The 24676-nt window shown below is 38.2% G+C and overlaps 1 protein-coding gene and 1 long non-coding RNA gene across 20 annotated transcripts in view; one reads left to right on the top strand and one right to left on the bottom strand.

Annotated features, from left to right (window-relative positions):
* Nucleotides 1–8297: 8297 nt before the first annotated feature.
* The window catches only part of LOC100696506 (membrane-associated guanylate kinase, WW and PDZ domain-containing protein 1), a 90215-nt gene continuing 73836 nt past the window's right edge, over nt 8298–24676 (top strand). For 13 of the 19 annotated variants that reach the window (XM_025901406.1, XM_013275111.2, XM_025901410.1 and 10 more), the window contains exon 1: nt 8301–9111. In XM_025901406.1, the coding sequence (XP_025757191.1) occupies nt 8814–9111 (298 nt within the window). In that variant the 5' untranslated portion in view covers nt 8301–8813. Of the gene's footprint in view, nt 9112–24676 lie in introns of all 19 variants that reach the window. The other 6 variants (XM_025901413.1, XM_025901412.1, XM_025901414.1 and 3 more) reach the window with 4 other exon arrangements.
* LOC112843233 (uncharacterized) lies at nt 19904–20624 on the bottom strand. Its single transcript, XR_003215435.1, has 2 exons — nt 20110–20624; nt 19904–19980 (listed from the first exon to the last, which is right to left on the bottom strand). It is a non-coding gene; the product is annotated as an uncharacterized LOC112843233 (long non-coding RNA).

Genomic DNA, 24676 nt, shown 5'->3' with positions numbered 1-24676 from the left:
ATTGTCTTTTTAAAATCTCTTTGCTCTGTTCCCCAGACTAAAGGCAACACGAGCTTCTTCCCTGCACTGCTGCAATGTTCTCTGTGCCTGAATAATTCAATATTGCTCACTGTCTGCTCCTGTTGTGTACTGCATGGTTAAGAGCCAGTGAAGGGGAAGGCTCAATGCATGGGGACAGGCCTTGTTTTCTACGCCCGCAGCCAAGCGTGCATCTTATGTAAGGGAGGGGGCTGGATGGCCAAAGTACAACATCCACAGCATAAAAATTCATGTCGCTTTGTCACCATGTCTTTTCCCAGCCCTACTCTCACTTTCTATAGTACAACCCTAGTAATGCTCTACCTTTTTAATGTTAGGTCAACATTTTCATCACAAATTCTAAGTTGTTCTGCCCTCAGTTCTTCATCTTTCATCGCTGGCCCGACAGTGAAACAGGCAGGAATTCTGACAGGACATGAAAACCATTTTAGACTTCTTGAGGAAAATTGGATTTTAATAACAGTGTTCTGTGTTCTGATCGTGCAATTTTGCCATATTAAAATAAGATATAGACTTTTGTTTTAAATGTAACTGTGACACATTTAATGTAACCGCACTTACTCCTCCAACTTCTCTAAAAGGGAAGAACCTTGAACCTTGTCTCCTCTGAGACATCTGTGATGTGAGAATTCAACTGGTATTTGCATTATTTAACAAACCCTCCAGTCCTCTGATCTTTTGCAGGTATACCTGAGTCTCTTTCCCATATTCTCCCACTTCACAAACAGTATGCCCCTCAAATATAACCTTGAAATACAAATAACCATTGACTTCATCTTTTTAGCAAAAACTTTGCTCAAACTTCAAGTTATTTTTCAGAGGTTGTCTGTTTAAAACGGCATACTTTCATAACATTAAAACACAGCTTTTAAATGTATTTGCTCTCAGATACTCATACATGTAGAGCAATATAGCTCAACACAAATGAAGCACAGTGTGTGCATTGCACAGTCAGAGCTTGTGGGCATTTTTTTCATGAGCAGCAGAAATAAATCTCACCAAAGTCCAATGACCAGCTGTTCATCTGTGTTCTGCTAATCTCTTTCACATGCACAAGAAGGCATCAGCTTGCCCACATTTCACACTGTTGTCCTCCACAGCAACATGTAAAGCAGCTATAATTGGTATCTTTATAACACACATGAATACAACTCTGTATATTTACATAGAGGAAATTATTACATAAAAAAACAAGGAAAGAAAAGTTAACACTGCCTAGTAACCGCTGCAAACAGTTGGAGACTAGATTTGAATCAGTTGGATTTTTGTTTTGCAACTAACACGACAGATATTCCCCTTGTTTAAAAAGAAAAAAGTGAATATTTGACCAATCACCAGTTTTCCTGTGTTTCAAATTGCTGGATGTTGCTGTTAAAAAGTTCCGAGACTAATCCTGTTCCGCTTCAATGGCACTGCACTGTCACGCACATGCAGATGATAACGGTAGTGACCTTTTTGTGACCTTTTTTGCGCATGGAGCAGAGAAAACACCGTGTTGAAGCTTGCAAGGATTTTTGCCAACAGGCTCAGAATGAGCAGTTTTCATTCTGAAGGAGTTCACTGTCCCCCGGAGAAAGAAACCATGTCAAGTAAGTTTCAAGAGATGAGCTTATTCTGTTATGAACTTTTAGCATAAATGATGTCGAGGTGTTGGCTGAATACTCTGCTTGCTTACTATAATTTGAAAATGTTACATTTTTTAAACTGCAGTATAATTACAACTACACACCTACCACACTTACCAGATTCAGCTCCAAGAGCTACATCAAAAGCTTTGTCCTCCTTTTCAAAGAGAAATGAAAATCCAAGGGTCATTGTTTGGATACCTAGGAAGAGTTCCAGTTCACTACGCAACGAAAGACAGTTAGTAAAACAGTAAAACAAAATGTTAAATTGTTGCCTAATTTAACAAAAACAACCTTATAAGCAAAGTAACCAAACTGTTTGATTGCAACTCATAGATAACTGCATCCTATCAGCTAAAACTTTGTCACATAGTGTACTGTATGTTAGTGTTTTTCAGCATTTTTCAGTAGATATTTAAACACCTAAACCTTCACTTGGGGCTGCTCAGTTTAGCTACTGTCTATGTCGATTTCCTCCTACCAAGGTTAACTCAAATTAAACTCAAATGAAAAGTTATCACACAAAAAATATTGTGATACGATAAAAAATATAAATGTTTGAAAAGTACCACTGCCTTTACAAAAGTGTTTGTAAAGTGGTAAATAAAGTTTTCACTTGAGTCTTTGTTAGTTTTTCAGCACAAGGAAGTTTTTGTTTATTCAGGGTGAGATTTCTACATAACTTAAGGTCTTTGTTTTGTAATAATTGTTCTGCTCTTATTAAACTTTGCCTTACCATACCACACATTTCATAATAATAACAAAAACTACACTGAAAGCAGGAAGTCCACTTTGAAAATAAGTAAACTCAAATAAAACTGATAAACTCAAATTTAAAAAACTATAACACTGCTGCTTCCCACACACACCAAAGACATGCTTTTTATCTTAACACTTTCATGCATGAACTATGACAACCTCGATCAGGATTTTTTCTTGAGTATTTTATTCATCTTTAGGCATGAAAAGATGAATAAAAATACTTACGAGAAAAAATCCTGATTGAGGTAGTCATAATTCATGCGTAACAGGGTTAAATAACAATAATTACAATGAAACACGTCATACATCTATAGTAACATTAAATGGGTGACAGGGTATGGAGTGACACATCAGTGTCCAATGCAGTGGTTTATGTGCAAGTATACCATCAACACTGATACAAATACAAGCAAACAGCCGTCCACATGCATGAAAGGGTTAAGAGCTAAATCTGAGTTGACCTTGGGTGTAGTTGTGAATGGTTGTCTTTGTCTCTGTGATGGATCAGTGTATGCCACCTCTTTCCTGGTGTAGGCTATAACCCCCCACAAAGTTGCACAAAGAGTTAAGGAAATTGATAGATGAACTTTTGTCTCGTGTTTTCTGGCTATAAAAGTTTTTTTTCCTCTCATATTTTATATATTTATTTGTAAAGTTTCAAAGTAATGAAATTTAATTCAATGTATAAAAGAATGCACTCACACAATAAGGATGTGCTTGCAGAAGAACTTGTGTTTATGGTGCAATGCCTAAAAGCACTTTGAACAGATCACCTAAAGAAAGAGAATTCTTTACAAAGCGAACAATGGGGGAGGGGGTTCAATGAAACACCCCGTATTAGCACACCACACTCTCTTTGATACGATATATTTTTCTCCCTGGCAGCCACAAGAGATCCATACAGTCTTTGACTTGCTGGTTAATATTTAGCAGCTGTGTATTGATTGTGAACTTGTGGCAGTTCTGCTGTTTGGACAACTAATTACTGTCTCTCACTGACACTAAACAACGTCTCTGTTACACAATAATAGAAGCTTTGAATTCATTATTTCAACAGTCATTGCTGCAGGCTTGCCTTTATGTACCACTCACAGTCAAGCTTTTGTCATTAACAAAGAGATTTACTTTACTTTCTTTTCATATAAAAGAAACTGTTGGTTCAAATTGTTAATGTTTTGAGTTGAGTTATTTGTGTGGAAGAGTTTGTTTTATGCATTGTTGTCTTTAGGGCGTGCATACTCCTTTCTTTTGTTTTCATTGGACATTAACATCTTTTAACATGTCATATAATGTTCACAAATACAACTGGTGAAAAAAAAAGCACACATGTTGAGGGTTTCTTACCTCTTCTTTGTTGCAAGTTTTGATCTCTGACAACTATATAAAATAAATACACCAGTAAAAAGAAAGATAAATGTTTTCTCTCAGTAGCGCTGGAATTCTTTAACCCAGCAAAGTTATGTAACACTACTCATTATTTCAGATTTAAGCCTTACAAAAAGTACATTATTTAATTTGGGTTCAAAGATTTTATAAAGTTTAATCAAATTTAAAGTATGCTCACACACACACACACACACACACACACACACACACGCACACACACGCACACACACACATGCACACACTTGATCCTCTTCAGAATTTGAAAGTCTGTTTACCTCAAAAGCACCCTGTTAGCAATCAGTCAGACTTTAAAAATGTATTGTGTACTTTGTAACCAGATTATGTTATTCAGAGACCTGAAGCTACCCTCTACTAAGGATTCAAAATGAAATAGTTACACAGTTGGAGATGTAAACTGTGTAAGTGCTAGCGTGTTCTGTTGGTGGGTATAACAGGGAAGATGTGAAGAGTAGAGCCAGTGAAGATGGACAAGTTTAAATACCTGGACTTAACCATCCAAACAGCAGATAGTTCACAAGAGAGGTGAAGAAGCAAGTGCATTCAGGGCACAGTGGCTGGGGTGATTTGTGACAGAAGCATATAGCAGCAAGAGTGAAAGTGAATGTTTGCAAGAAGGTAGTGAGACCTGCTACAGTATGATGTATGGTTGGGAGACAGTGACACTGTTCAATAGACAGGAGGACGAGCTGGAGGTAGCAGAGTTTCATTGGGAATGACCGGGATGGACAGGATTAGAAATGAGTAGAAATGAGTAGAAATGAGTAGAAATGAGTAGAAATGAGTCCGCCACCCTCAGACATCGGTGCGTTGGTGGTTCTTTGTGTACGGGGATGGGCGTCCAGGTACCCACCTACTCACTCCTTGGTGGCTGCTTATCGGGGCCTGGAGCCTGGGGTTCGCTCGGGCCACTTCGGGGGTGGGGTGCCCTCGGCCTCTCGGCCTGGGGCTCGGTCACTCAGGCACAGCTGGCTGCCGGCGGAGCTCACGGGCACGTCACTGCAACCCCCCTGGCTTCTGCTCCGCGGCTGCTGAGTGACCCCTCATCTGGGACTCTCCTCAGCTCTTTCTGGGATAGTGGCGCGGCTGCCCCTCTGTTGGTCTTCCTTGGTCTCTTGTGTTCTGGGGGCCTCTGGATGTCTGGAGTTTTGATCTCCTCCATACCTGCTTCATGCCCTGGAGGACGGGGCAGTGGCCCCCCACACCCTCTAGCAGATCATTACATGAAGGAACCTTTTAAAAAAACAAGCGCATCCATGCTCACAGGTGTACACACGGGTGCTCACACACACAAACTACACCCTTTTTGGCTCCTACCTCAAAGCACACTGTGCGCTGTCGATCTTACGTGCTGCACAATAATGTTTAATATTCAGTATTTACTGTCATATTCCCATATATCATTGTGATGTTGTTTATTCTATTACTCTCGTAAAAGAAAAAAAAAGAAAAGAAATGAGTATAGAACAGGAACAGCTCATGTTTTGCATTTTTAAGCCAAAGTTTGAGAGGATAGAAGGATAGAAGATACACTGGACAGAGGATGTTGAACATGGAACTGCCAGGCAGGAGAAAAAGAGAAAGAGCACAGAGATGGAGTTCATGGATGTAGTGAAGGAGAACACGCAGAGGATTGGAGTGACAGAGGCAGATGCAGTCACACTGGAAAAATATTACAGATAGTAAATCTAAAAGTCTTCTTCCTATAATGCTCCTTCATAAGCAAGACCTTGTTTCTTTACACAAGAAATGCTCCTTATTAAAGAACATTATGAAAGGGGATCAGATGAATTTGCTGGACATAAATCAGCATAATATTGCAACATGCAGTCACAAACTTACTGAGTGAGGAACGATATGTGGTAACTTTATCTGCAACATAAACAATAAGTTGTGTGGAAAAAAATCAGCAGAGTAAATAAAGTTTTGTAATATCCTTAATAAAACTCCAGAATTGAAATTTTGGCATATTTCATTTAACAAAAGGTTAAATGTCCACAGCCGGCATTACATGGAAGACAGGAGTGGTTTGGCATTGTCACCTGACTTCATATTCTACCACAATATATTTTATTGAGTTTAACTTTTTATTTTTTTCAACTTCCCATTTGACTTACTTGACTGGTATATGTGTGTATATCATGGTATACAGGTGTGGTCCCAAAAAAATCCCTTTACAAAATGTTTTTTTTTTTTTTTGAATTAATTATCTTTGGCCTGTCAAATTGTCTGGTGTGAAAATGAATTATTGAAACTTCTCATTAAATCTAATCTCCACTTTACCCTGAGAACAGGTTGAAATAGTTAAAATAACTAAAAACATCTGCATGTGTGTGTGTTCAGGGCCTTTAAATTTTACAAATGCAGTAAAATGTGGTTTGATTTCTGGTTTGAGGGTGTATGAAAAGTGTCTGAAACATTAAGCTGTATTTTATTTTTTGAAAACTGGCAACTTGAATCAGTATTTCTTTGATTTTTCATTCATCTTGTAAGTGATCAAACAGCAAATGAACCATGTACAGTACATTGTTTCATTACAGACAAAGCCCACAAACATATATATGCAGTGGAGGTTTCAGATGGTGATGTAACTGAAGTTCTTCATCTTGGAAATAGTTCGCCTCTCCACTCAGAATACAGCAGTGCCAGGGATGTGTGCCATGCACCATGACTTGCAGCTATTTATGTTGACCTCACCACCACACGCCCACCCGTTTTGAGAATGTCATGTGATGTGTGACCATCACAAATGAGCCCACTTTGCAACACACAGAGGAAATGATAGTAAAACGTGCAAAAACATTTATAAATCAAGTGGATTTGGAGCTTAAAAGAAAAAGATTGATGCCATTTTCTGGTCATTTGAAACAAACGCTTTATGAGATAAACAGTAGAGGTAAAAAGTGTCACAGTTGCCTCACCATGAAGACTCCCAGCACTCACCATTGAGATAAAATGGAATGGAAAGCTGCCTTTCATCCACTGCTATCCAGGCCACTGCCCTCACAGTGGTAGAGTGCCAGTTACTGTACTTTATCTGAAGAGGCAGGAAACACAGAGAGCCTGCTTTTCCCTTGCAGTGCCATGTGTTTCTCACCTGATCCCTCCTCTCTTTTTCCAAACTGCAGAAGCCACATATATTTGCATTGCTCTAGGTAATGTGAATGTGGACACTGCAGTCCATTGACTGGGACTCTGTTTAAATGTCAAAAATCACATTTTGTTTGGTCAAAGGAAGCAGAAACCAAAAAAAACCCTTTTCCCCCAACAGTAAAAACAAAATTATTTGTGAGGTTAATAAAAAAAGAATCATTAACTTAAATATCTTGTTTCACTTGCAAAGATTAGGCAATAAGCTAGTGAGACAGTTATGTCTGCCTGACTTTGGTCACAAGATCTGAACTCTCGTTGATTCATTTGAGTGACTTCTTCTCTTTGAAGTTGACAGGAAGATGGTGGAAGTTGCTCTGGTACTCTCTTGTGAATCTGTTTCAAGGATTTTCATGAAACTGCTACTTTAGGTTTTTACTTCCAAAATGCATGTTTTGAATTGTTCTTGGAAATGGTGACCAAGCAGCATCCTCCACAGGTTTGCACATTCCTGCAAGCCTCAGTGCTTAGCCCACCAACTCAACACAAAGTAAGGGTAACATTCTTAATAAGCAGCAACTGCCTAGTGTCTGGTACACAAAGTAATACATTTATCTACCTCTGGGATCATAAGTGCTGAAGATGATGTATTTTGTATGTATTCTTTTAGTAGAGTAAAAAATGTAGAATAGATAACACTGGATTTGGTTTTCTCCACTAATAATCTAGTTTAACTTTAAAGATTCTCATTTTTTGTTTCTTTAACAATTAAATATTACATGCTAAACACATTAAATTCTTTACTATGTAAAAGTTTTACTGAATTGCGCTGATCATAAATTTGTTCCCGTTTTCTTTTCTGTGGCTCGTTAATGTCAGTTTCCCAGGTAGTGTTTTTGTTAAGTCAAGATATTTACTTACCGTTTTTTAATCTTTTTGTTGTTTGTTTGTGGTTTCCTGTGGTTTACTTGGCGATTTTATTTAACTATACGTGGATCTTTTGTGTTTCAGAACTCTTTAACAACTTAAGGCTGTACCAGTGAATTTAAAGCACAGTTTTAACTTGAGTTTGTACTGCACTGAAACACCAATTAACAGCTAAGGTGTAACTGAATTTACCCGTTTATGGTTCATGATGTGTTACATAACTTTTGGACTTTGAACCAAGAGCGCTAATTCTCAGAGAGAATCGGCCCTCGCTGTGTGATTCCCTTATTTATGAATAAAGACAACAGGCTGGATCTCGCGGGGGATTAGACGCAGAGATTGTTGTAATCTGTTTGCGGGACGGCAGGCAGGCGGGGAGGAGCTTTAGGACCCGGTAGCTGTGGGCCGGGTAGGATTTTTCCTCGTGGAGTAGCAGCTGGACGCATGCGCCCCCCTCTCCACTAGTTGTCGATCCCCAGCCCCAGGAGCAAATGAGATGAATTGTCGTGTTATACCTGCTTAAAGGCGCCGCTGGTTTGTGTGAAAAGCTCAGCCTGCTCACGGGATAGGTGAAAATAAATATTTTTATCCTTAGTAGAAAGTTTAAAAAGTGCCAAATAGTTAAAGGAAGGGGGCAGAACTAAACGATGAATGAGGAGAAGAGTCTTTGAATGTAAAGCTGACAATCTGAGAGCGGATTAGATCCCACTGCGAGGAATCAGAGCGTGTGCTGTTGTGAAAGATGCGGAAACAACATCAGAAGCAACAACAATCTGGATTTTGAAACACTGTGATATTTACATGCACTGGCAGGAGGATGTCTTGGCTCAGGAGAAGAGTGAAAATTCTCCAGATTGGACGCAAACACACTAAAGTTTTCTTTCTGGGACAGTTTCAGGGCTGTAAATCGGATGATTTTTGCACCGTTCCTCGGATCTAACGGGTTTGGTTTGGACCTGAATCACCATGTCAAAAGTCATTCAGAGGAAGAACCACTGGATCACCAAAGTAAACGAGTGCACGGTCATCCGGGACGCGTACGGAGAGCTGAATGTAGAGCTGCGCGGCGGAGCTGAGAATGGAGAGTTTCCATACATCGGGCAAGTTAAAGAGGATGCTGTGCTTTATCAGGACGGCAAACTTAGCGAAGGAGAACTGCTCTTGGAAGTCGAGAGGGTGTCTGTGTCTGGATTACCACTGTATGACATTTTTACTGTGATCGGTTGCTGCAAAGGTCCCGTAAGATTGAAAACTGTGCGCCAAGGTAAGTCAGCCATTTAAAAAAAAGTGATGCATGTTTGCATACATGCATGCACGCGCGTGCGTATGACAGGTGTGTGGGAGAGTGACTAATGCACACATACAAAGCAGCTGATGAAAGCCAGTGGTGGCTGTTGTACAGCTGTGGTGCAAAAAGCTCATATACAGTAACAAAATGGGGATGTGAGTGAATTAGGGCAGAGGAGTGCTGCTGCTGCTGTTGCTGCTGCTGCTGCTCATCCCTCCACAGCAGCCTGGAGTCTTCACTGGATTTGACATGAAGCTGCCCTGACAGTCATCCTGCCCCCATTTGTCTAATATTGCTAAAGCCACTCTGGGTCAGACTTGGAGCGTCACAGATTAGACCACCTATAATACTCCAACACTTTAAAATGTTCCTGTTTCTAGGGCTGCGACTAATTCTAAATCTTGTCTTTTTATTTGTTTATTTATTTTAGATTTTCTAAGGAGTAGAACATGTGAGAGAGTCCTGAGGCCTCAAAGTTAAACTTGAACTTGTTTCTTTGTTTCTTATTAGATGTGGTTATTTTGGAAGCTGCAATATTTGAAAAAAAAAAAAAAAAACGATTTAAAAATCAGATTTTATTGTGATATTTTTATTCCGAACGTCTCTTTCCAAACATTCACATTCACTGTTTAGCAAAGCTTGCAGTGCCTCCTCTCTGGGGAAATCATTAACTGTGTTATATAACTGTGGGTAGTGTCAGTGTAGCATCTTTGTACTGTATGTCCATTAGTGGCTCCACAGTGAATGTTTCACCTCTGAAACTGAAGTCTCGACCTCAGGGACAAGAGCTCAGCACTAATGCTGCTCTGTGTTTGCAGAACTGGCATTTGTTTGACACATAATCAGAGCATGTTTGCATCATGGGACATTTTAATATTCACAGTGATCCAATAGTTTTCTAATTATTCTTAACTCCTATGGAAACACTCAACGCATAGACATAAAGGATATCTTGGCCCATCTGTCATTAGTTTCTTGCATTAGTCAGCAGATTCTCCTTGTCTCTTAATTAAAGGAGGGGGATATTCTTTGAATATCTGAGTAGCTCACAAGGCTTTCATTGTGCCTGGCAGTCCACTGGGCTCCCATGCAGAACCGGTAAGGGATAGCGATCCAAGTTGTCCCAGACCAGATGACAGGCCGTTGAGACAGATCAGATCTCTCTGCTTTTCATTCCAGAAAGCTGTGGGTCGTATTACACGAGACCACATCACCTCGGTACTGTAGGTGGAAACACAATCAGCATGTGCAAGTAGACAGTGCCCACAGGTGTGTCGCTCCCTCAAAGGAATGCACAAAGAAAACCACCTGAAATAAACCTGAGCATTCCTGCAGAGAGTGTGAAATATTAAACTTGTGAGGTCTTGATGCCTGACGCTTTAAAAAAATAAGCCGTAGAATACTCAGCAAATAACATTTTGACATTTACTGATGAAAATGTCAAAATGTTAAAAAAAACGGTGAAGGCTTGATTTTTTTTTTGTTTTCTTTAGTTAGTTTGTTTTTTACAAAGAAGATTACTTTATTTACCCAGAACAAAGTGGTAAAAATTATTTTTTTAATAAGGAAAAGAAGGTAGTTATCATTTATGACTAATGAAGTTTGACAGTAAATGACTGTAAACTTTATCTTTGGTTTGATAATTATTTTTATGGTTATAAGGCCGAGAGGGTGTGCCCAGTAAATGTAAATTGTGGCTTATAAGTACAACAGGCTTCAAAGTAACCAAACTGCAAAGTGTCTAGTATCACAGCCAGTGCTACAGCTACAGCGGCTAACTCTGCCAGATCACAATAACTTAACTCCTTTTGTATTTACAACAGCTGTATCCATCGGCCCCTTTCACCTCATGTTGAATGTTTGCTCCGCACCTCTCCCCTCTGAAAAACCTCTGGCTCATTCAACCCGAAATAAAAACAAAGTAAACCATAAAGGCAAACACTCCGAGGCAATTGGCCCATACTTTCCTTTTTAGCCCTTCCAGAGAGCTGTGGTTACTTCAGATGTTTTAACAACAGCGATACTTACAAAGGTCAGGCGAATAAAATCGTTTTCTGATGTGGCATAACTTTCAGGTTAAAGTCCAAAGAAGGAGTTCTTTGAGACATCTCATGACTGTGACCTACTTACGCAGCTCTTCTCTGTTATCATCGGTTGAATCCAGCTCAGTGATGAAAGGTTTTGTTGTCACTGTGTTTTGAGCTTGAATGGCTGCTACCTTGGCCAGGTCTCCCTTGTAAAGGAGATTTGCTCTCAATGGGACTTCCTGGTTAAATAGAGGCAATTATAATAGCCTGACATCTTTTAGTGTCTGTAAAAGCGCAACAGTTCTATATCAGGTCATTTAATAATACTAGACTAACAATGAAAGAAACTGTTTGGGTGTGAACAGTCTTCTCAACAGTTGAATTATTTATCTTTTAAGAGAACCACGATGCCCTCCAGCAGCCAAGAGTCTGGGGGTTTATGATCATGAGAGGGTCTGGACCAGGTGTCAGGCTGCCTTGCTCCCCTTAGATCTTGTGTTGAACCTTAGCCAGACAGAGGGAATCAGGCCAGTCTGCTAGATGCCAGGCATTCCTGGGGGGTGGAGATGAGATCTTAATGGAACACTCTGATGAAACTGGCTAGACTTTTACACATAAAATTTTAAGTTTTTTACCTTTTTAGTTAGTCCTTTAGACCTTCTTTTGCTTTCTGTCATCACCCTGCTCAGTCCTTGAATGCAGTGTGGTATAGTTATTAACGAGACTATCTGTGTAGTCCTTAAGATAAACGATTACGATAGTAAGCATCTGTCCTTACAAACAGCTGTAGAGTCACTAACAGCTACCTGTGTGTAAATTTAGTATCACCAGACTCACCAGTTAATCATCATTCCCATTTGGGAGCACACCTGGCTGCTTTGATTGAGTTTACACATTTCTATGTGCTAAACACATACTGTTTCCATTTTTATATTTTCTTCAGTGGCAATAAAACACTATTAAAGATGTATGTTGTTCAGTTCTTTATTGAAATTTTTTTGTAATGAAATATGAGCCAATCCAGTGTTGCGTTATGCAAATTTTAGAAGTTGTACACATCTAGATAAATAGCTTCAGGCACAATGTTTCTAGCTAGGTGCCTTTCAAACCGTTGCAGCAGAAGTGGGCACAACCAAATGATAAAAGCCAGTCAAACCTCACATGGTTGAGGACATTCACTTTATTTATTCATAACATTATATACTGAGACTGTGATGAAAACTTATTTGATATATTTCAATCTTTCTCTGTTGTTTTCTTTTTTGTGCCAAATTTCTGTTACTTCCACTCGGATTTTTGATGCTCAAAAGAAAATTGCAATTATTCAACTGCAAACTTTAGTTTGGGTCCACACAATAGTACAGAAATAGACCTGTTTAGTGTCTTATATAAAAATAGTATTGGCCTCATTGCCTTATTCCCCTGTTCATGTGTATAAGTTCATGAGTTTCTATAAAACTCACAACTTTTTGTACTAAGGGTTAAAACTAGCCTGATGATGGGCGTGACCACTTGGATGATTCGTGGTTCTGCTGGACGTCACGTCAGCAATGTTGAGTCACTGGACTGGACCTCTTGAATGTGTTGTTACAACACATTCTCTCTCCAGACTAGTTACATACTGATGCATAGTCAGGAACCCTTTCTCACCACGGTTAAGTTACCTCCTTTCAACACGGGGAAGAAGAATAACCTACAAGTCAACATCGAGAGGCGATCATATGACCTTCAAACAGAAGACAAGAATTTGACTCCTTGCTGGGACAGTTTTCTTTAGTCACTTACTTACATTTTTGACTATACCTTTGCTGATCTAAACCTAACCTACCTGGTCAGATTTAGTCTTCACTATGTTAAACAAACACTGCATTAAAATTCCCATTTGCAACAAGCTTTTCTGACATTGCCCGATTATGACGGTCCCAAAAAAACCATTTTCGCTGTTTTTGCCATTTCTATTTCAGATGTTGAGGGACAACCATTGACCTTTACTGGACCTCATACTGAGGCGCATGCTGATAAATGTCAGTAAAGTAGTACAGTGTGAAGCCTATGGGTCCTGCCTTTTGTATGTGATGATTTCGGTGCGGTTGTTGCCATTTGATGTGTCGTTAATGGTACTAACATATCAGACCAATAGTTTGTTTTTAGATTTTCCTGGTACAAATTTCCCACGTGTGGGACTAATAAAGGTTATCTTATCTTATCTTATCTTATCTTATCTTATCTTCTCTTATCTTATCTTATCTTACAGTAAGTTTAATATTTTATTTATAATAAATTAATAAGCAAATGTTTGTGTCTGCGCAGTCCATACAGTTTATGGATTCAACTAACCTCACTAGTATTAGTTTATGATGGAACAACCTGCCCTCTTATCCAAATAGTTACTTCTAGCTCTAAAAATGAAGATTGGCTTCAAAACTGTATTCACAAATAAATGTGTGATATTGCACTGGCTGCATCCATCTGTTATAAATAGATTATATGGGAAAACAAATAGAAAGTATACTTAGCAAAACTGGATTTAATTGTAGCTTGCCTTTAAATTCTATGTTTAAAACTGACTGGGATTTAAAGGTTACACTATCTTTTATGTGTGGTTAAAAAGGCTTACAGGCATCATGACAGTGTTTGCAGACGCAGAGCTCTTCCGTTATGGGCTTGTTCCAGAATGCAAGTTCCTTGCATTTTTTAAAGACGAAGACTATGTCAGTCTTGATTAAAAGCAACCGACTGCATGTAAGTATATCCTTGAAAGGCTTGTCAGGGGCTCTGTTCCTCCTGCTTTTTCCTTTCCTTTCCTTAATCGCCTTCACTTTAAGAGCTCTGTTTTAGACAGCTGTTTTAGACAGCAGTGAGGCCTCTAAGATGCTTTGTGTGTTCCTATCTTTTCACATTCTTATGCTTCTTTTTGTGCACAGAATAAGATTTTGACATTATAAGAAATGTTACTGTGGATGTCTTCAAAATAAGTGTAAATATAGCTGTACTTTCTTGTGACTCATACTGTATGAGCGCATGCTTTTTTAGGGTTTATATGCTGCAGTTTTACTTGATGAATGTTAATAAAGGCAGCGCACCAGTGAAGGAACTATACAAGGAGCACATAAGCAGCTTGTGTCATTTAAGCTTGAACAAATGGCTGTGCAATTCACAGACTTTGCCTCAGGTGTTGTAACAATGAGGTTAGGATGGAGTGCAGGCCAGAAGGGTAACAAGAAACAACCAGTGCTGTGGATGTGATGCTCTCTCAGGCAAAGACATTCATTGTTTGTACTCTGTAGCCTTGGAAGAGTGGCTTGTCGGGTGTACATTATTTTTGCATATATCAAACCATACAAAACCTGACATACAGCGTCAGATGTATAATTTGTGCTTTGCTTATTCTTTGCTTGTGTTTTGATATTTAACTTTACAGAAGGCAATTTACTAATGTTAGTGCTATATTTTGGCATGAGGACTAATACTTATCGCACTATCAATAATCAACCAGATATTTTCTTAAAAAATCATTTAATGTATTTTAAGCTGAATTGCTGTCAGTACATTAGAGTGTGGCCATGTTGTTTCAGTTCATAAGTTTCAAGACCGTATCAGTAATTTTTTTTGTGTTTGAAGGTGAAACTTCCCAGTGGTAAAATGTAAAATAGTGTCTGAGTATCAGTTATTTTGACAGTCCTACTTGGTACCTACAGTACTAACCACCAACAGTGGGGTCAACCAACAGGCTCACACTCCATGGCCATTACCAATAAGATTCTGATCATCACCGTCTAGGAAGATGCAAGTGATATGCAAAGTCTTTGGCAAAGTGAGATTTGAAGTTATCATATCACTTGATATTTTATGAAGTTCTTCTTGTGGATCATTTTGAGCATGCACAATTCATCAGCATCAAGAATTTTATGTTAATGACTTTCCAAGTTTGAGGGGAACACTATTCAGCTAATCATTAGCAACAATTATGTAGCGTGCATGAAGGTTATGCTTTGAAAATTGACAAATATGACCTCGAGTGAAGATCCATTAGGTGATTTCTGTGATCACTGAATTTATTTTCAGTGCTTGGAATAACAGGAGCTTTTTGACATGTACAACCAGCTTTCATAAGAAAATGCTGTGTAGAAAAAAACATATCATCCAAGTGTATGGTTGATGAAGTGACAGCTTTTCATATTGTGCAGTTCTCATCATAAAAAAATGTGCTTAATTTTTTTCTAATGACCTCAGCTTGAAAGGAATGCCGTGGTGATAAAGAAGGGTAAATTCATGTCATTAGGTTCATGAAGAGATACTCCTCCACAGCAAAGCTGTAACAAGCATGAAGAGCCTTCTGGGTGTATAAAGTGCTCACTGATTCACTCTTGTTTGATTTATGCAGTTTATGCTTATTATTGCACACAGAGAAAGCATTGCAGGCAGTGTGTTACTGTATGGAGATTTGCAAAATGCATTCAGCTAAATGTCTAACTAAAAAAATACTCATCACTTTCCTGTTTCTTCAAACAGCAACTTCAAAGACTGAGAAATGAAGCCAATAAAATAAATAAATTAAATGGCCGATTGAGGTTGGCTATAAAAAGTGAGTCAGACATAGAACCACATGTTAGGTTGATTAACTCCAAAGAAGAAATCGGCAACTTTTGGAGGATTTTTAATTTAATTTATCCATCTGATCAAAAAAAGTTTTAAAAAAATGGTTTGAAGTGTGGACAAATGCTCAAAGAGCAAAAGTCTCCAGTGTTGGTCATTTTATTTTATTTGCTGCTTTGGACTGATTAGCAGACAATACATCCATAGATCACGAACCAAGCACACTGGCTGATAGCTTAACAATTTGTTTTCTCAAAAATGTGGTCTTTTCAGACCTCAGAAAGCAAGATGGTGACAGCCATAAGATCAAACTTGAAGCTTCAACATGGAAAGTTTCTGCACCAGTGGGTTACTCCACGATCTCTAAGCAAATCTTTTATAGGCTTTTTAGTCACAATTTTGCAAAAACAAAAAAAGACCAATTTCAGCCCAAACTAAAAGGAAAAATGTTTGTTGTTGCAGAAATGTTTACATATAATGTCTTAGTAGTTTCGAGACGAGAAAAAATGAAACCCAGTCGTAAAATAAACAACACGAATGATAAACTCCAGTGTGAACACATGCAAGTGTGCAAGTAAATTTGGAATCAGAAAAAATCAATCAAATTTTGAATATCTATTCTTAAATCGGTTTATCTACTATTGTTACTCAGAAATGACATATTTCTGAGCTAAAGGCTACCCAAATGCGAAGGTTTTGCTCCGTCTAATTTCAAATGGTTTATATTTCAGGAAAAGCTGCAGACTCCATTTTTGTGGTTTATTGCCATTTAGGGGCCACTCCTGTGCTTCTGATAGTTTTACTTAATCTTAAACTGACTTTATCTTTTTTGAGATCATTATTTCACTTAAGTCACTTACTTGTATATAACTTTTAAGTCTGGCATAAAATCGAAGGTATAAATTACCTTGTGTTTACGTTAACTCCCCATATAGACATGCACATTACTTGATCAGTATAGGAGTTTGAACCCAGGTGAGGTTATTTATTTTTCTCTGTTTTTCTGTCTTTTTTATCCATTGTTACTGTGTTGGTTTCTGGAGTACCTCTCATATGCTATTATCTATCTGAATATATATAAAATCTTATTTAATACATATATATAGGATCACAATAACTAGTAATCTACTATGTGAAGCCATCAAAAAACAGAGATAAATGGGAAAGACAGGCCCTTTTTGATCATGTGGCTAAATAAGCACCTGCAAACATCAACATGTAGTGTTCAGCTACAATATTTAAATAGTATTGTCAGTGTCAGTAATTCTTTATGATACACATAAACATCTTGCAATGCTTAGTCATTTTTTTGAGCTCCATAGAAGCAGAGTATCATTCGGTGTAAGGTTGAAAGGCCTTCAGGTGTAAGTAATGTGTTATATACACTAAACATGATACCAGATGCGCTAAATGTGTAAAAATGCCAAATAAGCCTGGTTTGCACTGGACATTGCAATTTGAATCATCACTGATAAATAGTGTGAGTGTTATAAGACCTGTTTAGATAGATTGGCTTTATATTGTTTTTGTATTTGGTAATATGGATACACTCTTTTAAGTAATCTATTGTTTTTGGTTTCTACAGAAACTTTTGTGCCTTGACGTTTACCTGTAGGACTGTGCGTCTTCTGGGAATTTCGTGAAGAAGAGCTGTCTAAAGAATAAACTCGACACACGAATGTCTTTGATTTGTCCTGCCATAGCCTGCAAACATTATAGTGCACACAAATATTCACTTTTTCAGCCTGGTGACACAAGTAGCAAAAAAAGAGATTTTTAGACTTTAAATACTCATTTAGGGCGAGCAGCTCTAATCAACTGGTAAATAAACCATGTGCTGCACATGTCCATGAAATAGTCCCTTGTTAGGCATCACTTCATTGAGTTAAGAACGTGACTATGACTCAGCAAACTCAGCAAACAGCTTTGAAGCTGTAAGCAGGATGGATTCAGTTTCAGTGGAGATGCTTGGATTTATGTACTGTGTGTTTTAATAAATTAGTGCAGTAGCCAGTCAGAACAACCTATTGTATATTACTGCTGAAAGGTTTTTTCTCTCAATGCTACTGACTTAGTCTATCTTTGCTCTGAATGGCTGCTTGAAAGCAGGTGATCCAGGGATAAAAAACACTGATGAAGTTTTAAGACATTTCTACCAGATTTTCACTTTCAGGCAGTCTCTGCACATGCAATGGTGCTCATACACAATCCTCTACAGTCAATCAAACACACATCTGCATGTTCACCGCAAGAGAGTCTCATACACTGGATATTAATTGACATTTAAGCTTCGCTCCTCAATCATACATCTGGAGTGAATTAAGTACCATTGGAGCTCTTGTTTTTTATACACGTGAATCACATTTCTACTTTTAGCATGTTCCTTTGGTTTTGTTGTGGTTTTCCAGGCACAGTAATTACACCTTCTATAAGAAACAAATTGCATATACTGTGTGAAGCATTCTAATTTTCTTCAAGCTCCTCTGTCATCAGCTAGGTTTCTATATCAGCTGGAGCAGAACATCATGCAAAGATGAAAATATTTCAGTAAAGCGCTCATTTGATTGTTTGTAAAATAAGACGCTGCTACAAATGTACCATTATTTTTATTATGTGAACTGAGGGAGAGGCTTTTTGTTCTGCTCCCTATCCTTTCAGTACTTCTAGTGTGTCAGTCACCAGGGACTCGGATTGCTTGTGAGTGCTTGAGAGGCTAACCCAACCTTTTAAGGTTTTTGCAGCATATAAAACAAGTTATACCATCATCTCATATCCTGGCTTTAATGTTCACATTTAATCTGAAAGGGCACATGTTCCTGAACACACATTAAGCTGTTGTTGTACAACTCATCCTCTGGCCGCCCTGCTTGTTGAAATGTAATGATTTACAGGGTTGGTGAGTTCATGCTGTAAGAGGTTAACTTGCCTTGGAAACAGATTTGGAAATTCCCTCTAATGTCTGTTTCTCTATCACAGCATCAACACCTGTTTTATTGAAACAGAGAGGCAAAAATTAAAACAGAAAGTTTGGGGATGTTAATTGACACCAGTGCACAAACTTTTATTACAATGATATATCATTTCTGGGTAACATGTGAGTCATTTTGACATGAAATACTTTTCCTGGAACATCATCAGCAAGCTGAGCTTGTTATTTCTGCTTTGGTACACAAAGTCCAGGCTTTTGTTTGGCTTAGCAAACAGTTGGGCTAACCTCAGTCTCTTAAAGTGACAATCAAAATTGCATTATCTTTTTTTTAATGACATTACCTTATTTGGATCAAAAACAAAGGCTTTGTGAGCACGCTGGCAACATGTGGATTCATTCTGGAGAATTTTCTTATTCACTGTTGTTTTTGCATAATTTCTGAACAGCATCATTTCAAATAACACATATTTCTATAAACAAAACAACTGGTTTCTATGGTTTTCTCTCAAATTTGTTCCGTTTAAATGTGCTATAGAAATAAAATTAACACATTGACACAAGTTGGGCACCCCAGTGCTAAATTCATGTATGATAACGCTGAATCCAAAACATGCAATAAAATAATGCATATATGCATGGCATATACAGTTTTAGGAATATTTGATTAAAACATTATGGCATAGTAGTGCTTATTTTTACATTCCTAGGGCTGCTAATTCAAATATGATGTCAGCTGCAAAACTCAATTAAAACAATATTTTCTCTGTAATACTGCTTTGTGTTACACAGTTCAGTTTTAATCATTATTTGAAGCTTACAGCGCAGACTGGAGCACAAGACAGAAACGTAATCATTGTTTTTAGTCATGCGGGTGTTGTGGCTTACAGGGATGTAAACTCAAAGGAAAGGTTTCTCTTCTCGATGTTACACCTAAACCCAACCTAATACACAATGACTGGAGTCAGTAAGCAGAGCTGGCTTTGATCTTGGAAGTGCAGAAGACCCAGCCTGCTTTTCCCATGATCTTGTTCCTTGACTTTTTGCCCTGTCACACCATTGCCCTGACAGCTTTGAACAGGTGGAGAAGAAGGTTCAAACACCTTTATGAACTCTGTGCATCTGTGTGTGGGTCCCAGTGTTTACATTTTCCCCCCTATTCCCAGTCATATATTTGTGACTTGTAACGGGTGGAAGGACACCTTATCTACATCAAAGCTTTGCAGGAACTGGCTTCCTCCATCTGATATTCTCATTACTGTTGTGATGCTTGAAGACAGTTCCGTCTGTGTTGGTCTGAGTTAGTCACAGTAGGAAGGAAAGGAAGGCCACAACAATAAATCTGATTTGTGCTGCAAGGACACATCTTTGGTAGCTTCATGAAAGAGTGACACAGAAATAATGAAAGAAAAAAATATGGCTGACTGCATTAGTTAGGCAAGTGCTTGCTTGGTGTTTTCTTGACATAGACATGCTTCGGAGTTGCTCGAGGTATTACTGTTTGGTTTCATTTTAACAAAATATTAACCAGGCATTCTGCTTTGTGACACATTTTATGTGCAATCATTGTGGTCAAAGTCAATCTGCTTCTTATCTATCTTTATTTGTTTCTGTTTGCACAGTGTTTCATTGGTCCATGTTTTTGGTCATGATCACTGGGTGAATGTATCAAATGAGCCTTCCCCTAAACCAACATAGAATATTGCACAAATTTACTACAATCTGACGCATGCGTCCACATATCAGACCACGTGCTGTTTTTCTTACAGCTGTTCTGAAGCACTGTATTGTAAATTTAGACTCCTTGTCAAAGTGAGTTAATTGATGGAAGCACTTTTACCGAGCTGTCATTTTCAGCTAAACTTACTTTGAACATTAACTTGCGTAACTCACTCTGTGTCTCCTCCTTTGTTACACTGCCTTTATAAACCTGACCTGAAGCTGGCTTGAATCTTATTGAGTTTGCAGAAGAAAAATAATGTTGTACTCTTTTATGTTTACTTCTGTTCTCAATATAGAGCTTCTGTGTGAGGTTATATATGGTAGCTTAGTCCGTTTAATCAGTTGAACATCACTCCAAATGCCACAGTCTGACCAAAATATCCTCAGATAACTGTTTTAAAAATGAGGAGCAGACACGGAGGGGGGATATTTTTAAAACTCTCAGCAGGAGACATTATAAGATGATAAAAGCTAAATATCTGTTCCTGCTGTTCTTTTAAGATAAAACAGATCCATGACACCTTCTGGGACTGTTTGCATGCTTCTGCCTGTACAAGGGAGGGACTGACCTTGGGCTGCAGCTGTTCGTCACAAATTGGCAGCATCTGGCTGTGCTCAGGGGTGAGGTGTGCCCATGGGGGAGCTGGGCATACAGAGAGTAGAAATACTTTGTTCTGAGCTGGTTGCATAGAGGATAGGACTAATTAAAGCATAATCCATATAGCTTTCTAGATTAGAAAGATCTATTTCTGTCCTCCAATTGTACATTTAATACAGTGAACATTTAGTTCTTCAGTCCTGAAGTCATCAGTTCTGGTACATTTGCAGAATGGCAGAAGAAAAAGAAGTTTGGCACGTCTTTAAATTAAGGACAATATAATATAATATAATCTCATATAATACTGCATGGTTTAATCCCAAAAGGTTGATTCTGTTCATCTGGACGTAGCGTTTTCAGTGGGCGAAACGTTTCGTCACTCATCCAAGTGACTTCTTCAGTCTCAGCTGACTGCAGGTTTCCCCAATCTTATAAACAGTACATTTGCATAATGACTGAAACTAGCACCACTGAATGAACAATGGGCTGGGAGGTCAGTTCCTTCATCATTAACATGGAAATTCTCATGACCATTGATCAAAGACCACTGATCAGTGGACATGAGTACCGTTCACAGAGAGTTGGGGAATGGCTGCAATCACAGCATTGTAAGATGGCGAAAGATGTACCTTTAGGCCCCCTCCACGATTCAGAAATGGTCTTTCCCTTTTCACATAAATGGCCTCCCTGACTCGCTGCTCAAACTCGCTGCTCCCTGTCCAGGATGTGTACATCCTCATCATTGAAAGAATGTAGATGTATGGTTTAATAAGTGTATAATACTGTGGCTCTCAGTAGTGTAAGGTGTAAGCAAAGGATTTTCTATGCTGATTATTAAATCATAAGGTTTGCATGCATGACTAAACGAATACAGGGTTTCATGAAACATTACAGATGTTTTTTTGCAACCCTTTTAAAAAAATGATCAAGTGTTTGTCGTACAGGTGGATTTAAAATGGATTTTTAAGTTACTTTTGTTTAAATCGAGCTTTGCCCTACCTTTAACAATTGTTTTAATACCATGTAACAGTTTTAGTGGAGAATAGCAAAGCTGAACTGAACACTTTATTTAATTCCTACGATAAAAATAGAAGCACTTGGCTGTGCCACAGTTATGATTTCAGTGATTAAAGCTCCTTCTCTGTCTGCAGTTATGACAAAAATGAAACCTGGACCTTCTCAGATAAAGCTGTCGCCTGACATTCAAACAGAAAATAACTTTGCTATCAAACTGAACTCAAACAGACTTTCTTAGGTAAGTTGAAGATGTCTGACACGTTAATATATACATTTCTTATTTTAATTTGACAAACTCAAGGGCTATGTCTCTAGCGTGACTTTGCGGCAGATGAAGTTTGCACAGCTGTCATGGTGAAATAAGAATACATATATAAAATGTAACAATTTACATAGAGGATTTCCACCAGATAAGTTGTTCAACTCTGAGGGTTCTTTCTTTAATTCCCTTTTAAGGCTTTTTCATGTTTTGATTTAATTGGGAACATAGTTTCATAAGATACATTAGCAAAGTTAATAGTTGTAACTTTTGTCTATAAAAAGAAACCTCAAAGTCTTTGGAGAAGCATGGAAAAGAGGAAAGAGTTGCACAATCAAAGATGCAACTGGAAACATTGCAAATGATGAAAGCAGCACTCAAAATGAAACACTGAACAAACTGGTCAGCAATAACCGCACAGTGCAATCACACGCGACACAAGATGACAACTTCATTACTTTAGAACAAAATAAACAATGAAGAGAAGACATTGTACAATAACTGCACCATACACTATTCTAAATAAGGAAAGATAAATATGAAATTGAACGTGTAAAAACATGAATAAAGAAATACCAGAATACCAGAAATAAATAAGCATTTAAAAAGGTTATGATGTCAACAAGGTTACAAAGCTGCCATGTTGTAGAAAAGGCTCAGTGTGGGATTTATTGGAGGCTTTTCTGTCTGATTTCTTCATATATAGACTGATGGATAAAAGGAAAAAAAAATCCTGGTGTGTAGGTCCAGGAAAGGCCTGGTGGACCACTGAGCTATTATTACATTGGTCTTTATTGTCTGTCTTACATTTTTAAATGTCATTAACTGTCATTATGAGCTACTAGTTTCTTTTATTTATTTGTCTTTTTCATGTGCGTTGTAGCTTCTGACTGTCGTGCATGTTTTCAACAGGAAAAGCTGTTAAAAAGCCACAAGGTCTTAACTATGTTTGGCGACAATTAAAACACATCCTTCCTTGTATTATACCTTGAACACATCACTGACTTGAATATGCCTGAGTAAGCACTGGAAATGGTCCAGTCTTATTGTCATGGCCCAAGTATGTGGGAAGGAAGGGATTACAAATTAGGTTTAAAACATTCATGTGACAATAGCCTTGACTACAATAAACCCACAATGGAAGAAATGACAAAAGACATCCAAGAATGTTCTTCACTATAATCTGAAAACATCTGAAAACCTATTTAAAAAACAGATTCCTTCATAAATACTGCTCCTACTTTTGGTTGATATTATAAGTGTTGATATGCAGTCGCCCATTACCAGCAGCCTCATTAAAAGAGAGCTCAATAGCACAAGTACTTGACACATTATATCACATCAAACACTGTGCCGTGTTAAAGTACTTAAAGCATTCACAATTAAACTTAACAGAAGCGGAAGTGATTGGGAAGCAGTGCTTAATCTGTAGTGATCTCAACAGACTGATGTAATATGTGGTTATTTCATAATATCTAAATGAAAAACCTCATTTTATTGTGTTTTTTTTAAAGACATTTTGACCCCCCCTTTCTTACTTTTAAGTCAACTTTAATCGTTTTCACATGTTGTTCAGATCTTGTTTTATTTAAAGTGAGTCCAAAACTGATTTGCTCTATTATATGACTGGAAAAAGCAACAAATAGCTTGAAAAAATATAAGGTTTAAAAAGGATTTCCATTGCAGAAGACTTCCCATCCTTTAGGCTCACGGGTCCACATCACCACTCGCTTGGTACAGCAGCATAATGAACTCTGCAAACGCTGCCTCTTCGTTTCTTTAAAGGGCCTCTGATCCAGCCTTTTTTGTGCTGTCCAGCTGTGAAGGAGAATCTGTGATTTCTTATAGTCTGAAGGTCAGGGAATTGATGGTTTGATGGTCAGTGATGTATGAAGGACTGCAGTCTACCATTATACACAGACATATATTCACTTTTAGTCTGAAGCTGTTCAGCACCGATGGTTTACGTGCTGAGCACAAGGAGAAAACCTTACTTGACGTGGGTTCTTGTGCTGCTTAAAATGTCTTTTTGATGGCATAGTGTGCATCATGTGGAAAATGTTCCAATTTTTTTGTCTTCATTATTTTGTCTCTTGTTTGTAAGAGTCTTTTTTATCTTTTTGGGTTGAAGTCTGTCCATTTTTGCATGTTTTCTACACAGCGCTTACAAAACGGGACGAGCTCTTCTGTTCTCTGGACCATCTGTTATATTGTCACCCATGGGGATGCTTAGATTTAACCAACCAATAAATCACGTTGCATCACCAAAAGCCAGAAGCGGTGCATGAGTTTGGGAGGCAGCATCCTACAACAGATCATCCGATTTTTTTCTGTTTACGCTCTGCTGCACCGTTTGATTGACTGATTGTCTCTTCGAGTTCTTTTCTCTAAACATG

This window comes from Oreochromis niloticus, linkage group LG20 (genome assembly GCF_001858045.2).
Source record: "Oreochromis niloticus isolate F11D_XX linkage group LG20, O_niloticus_UMD_NMBU, whole genome shotgun sequence".
Lineage (NCBI taxonomy): Eukaryota > Metazoa > Chordata > Actinopteri > Cichliformes > Cichlidae > Oreochromis > Oreochromis niloticus.
The sequence above is the reverse complement of the archived record's forward strand: the minus strand, read 5'-3'. Positions and strand labels throughout refer to the sequence as shown.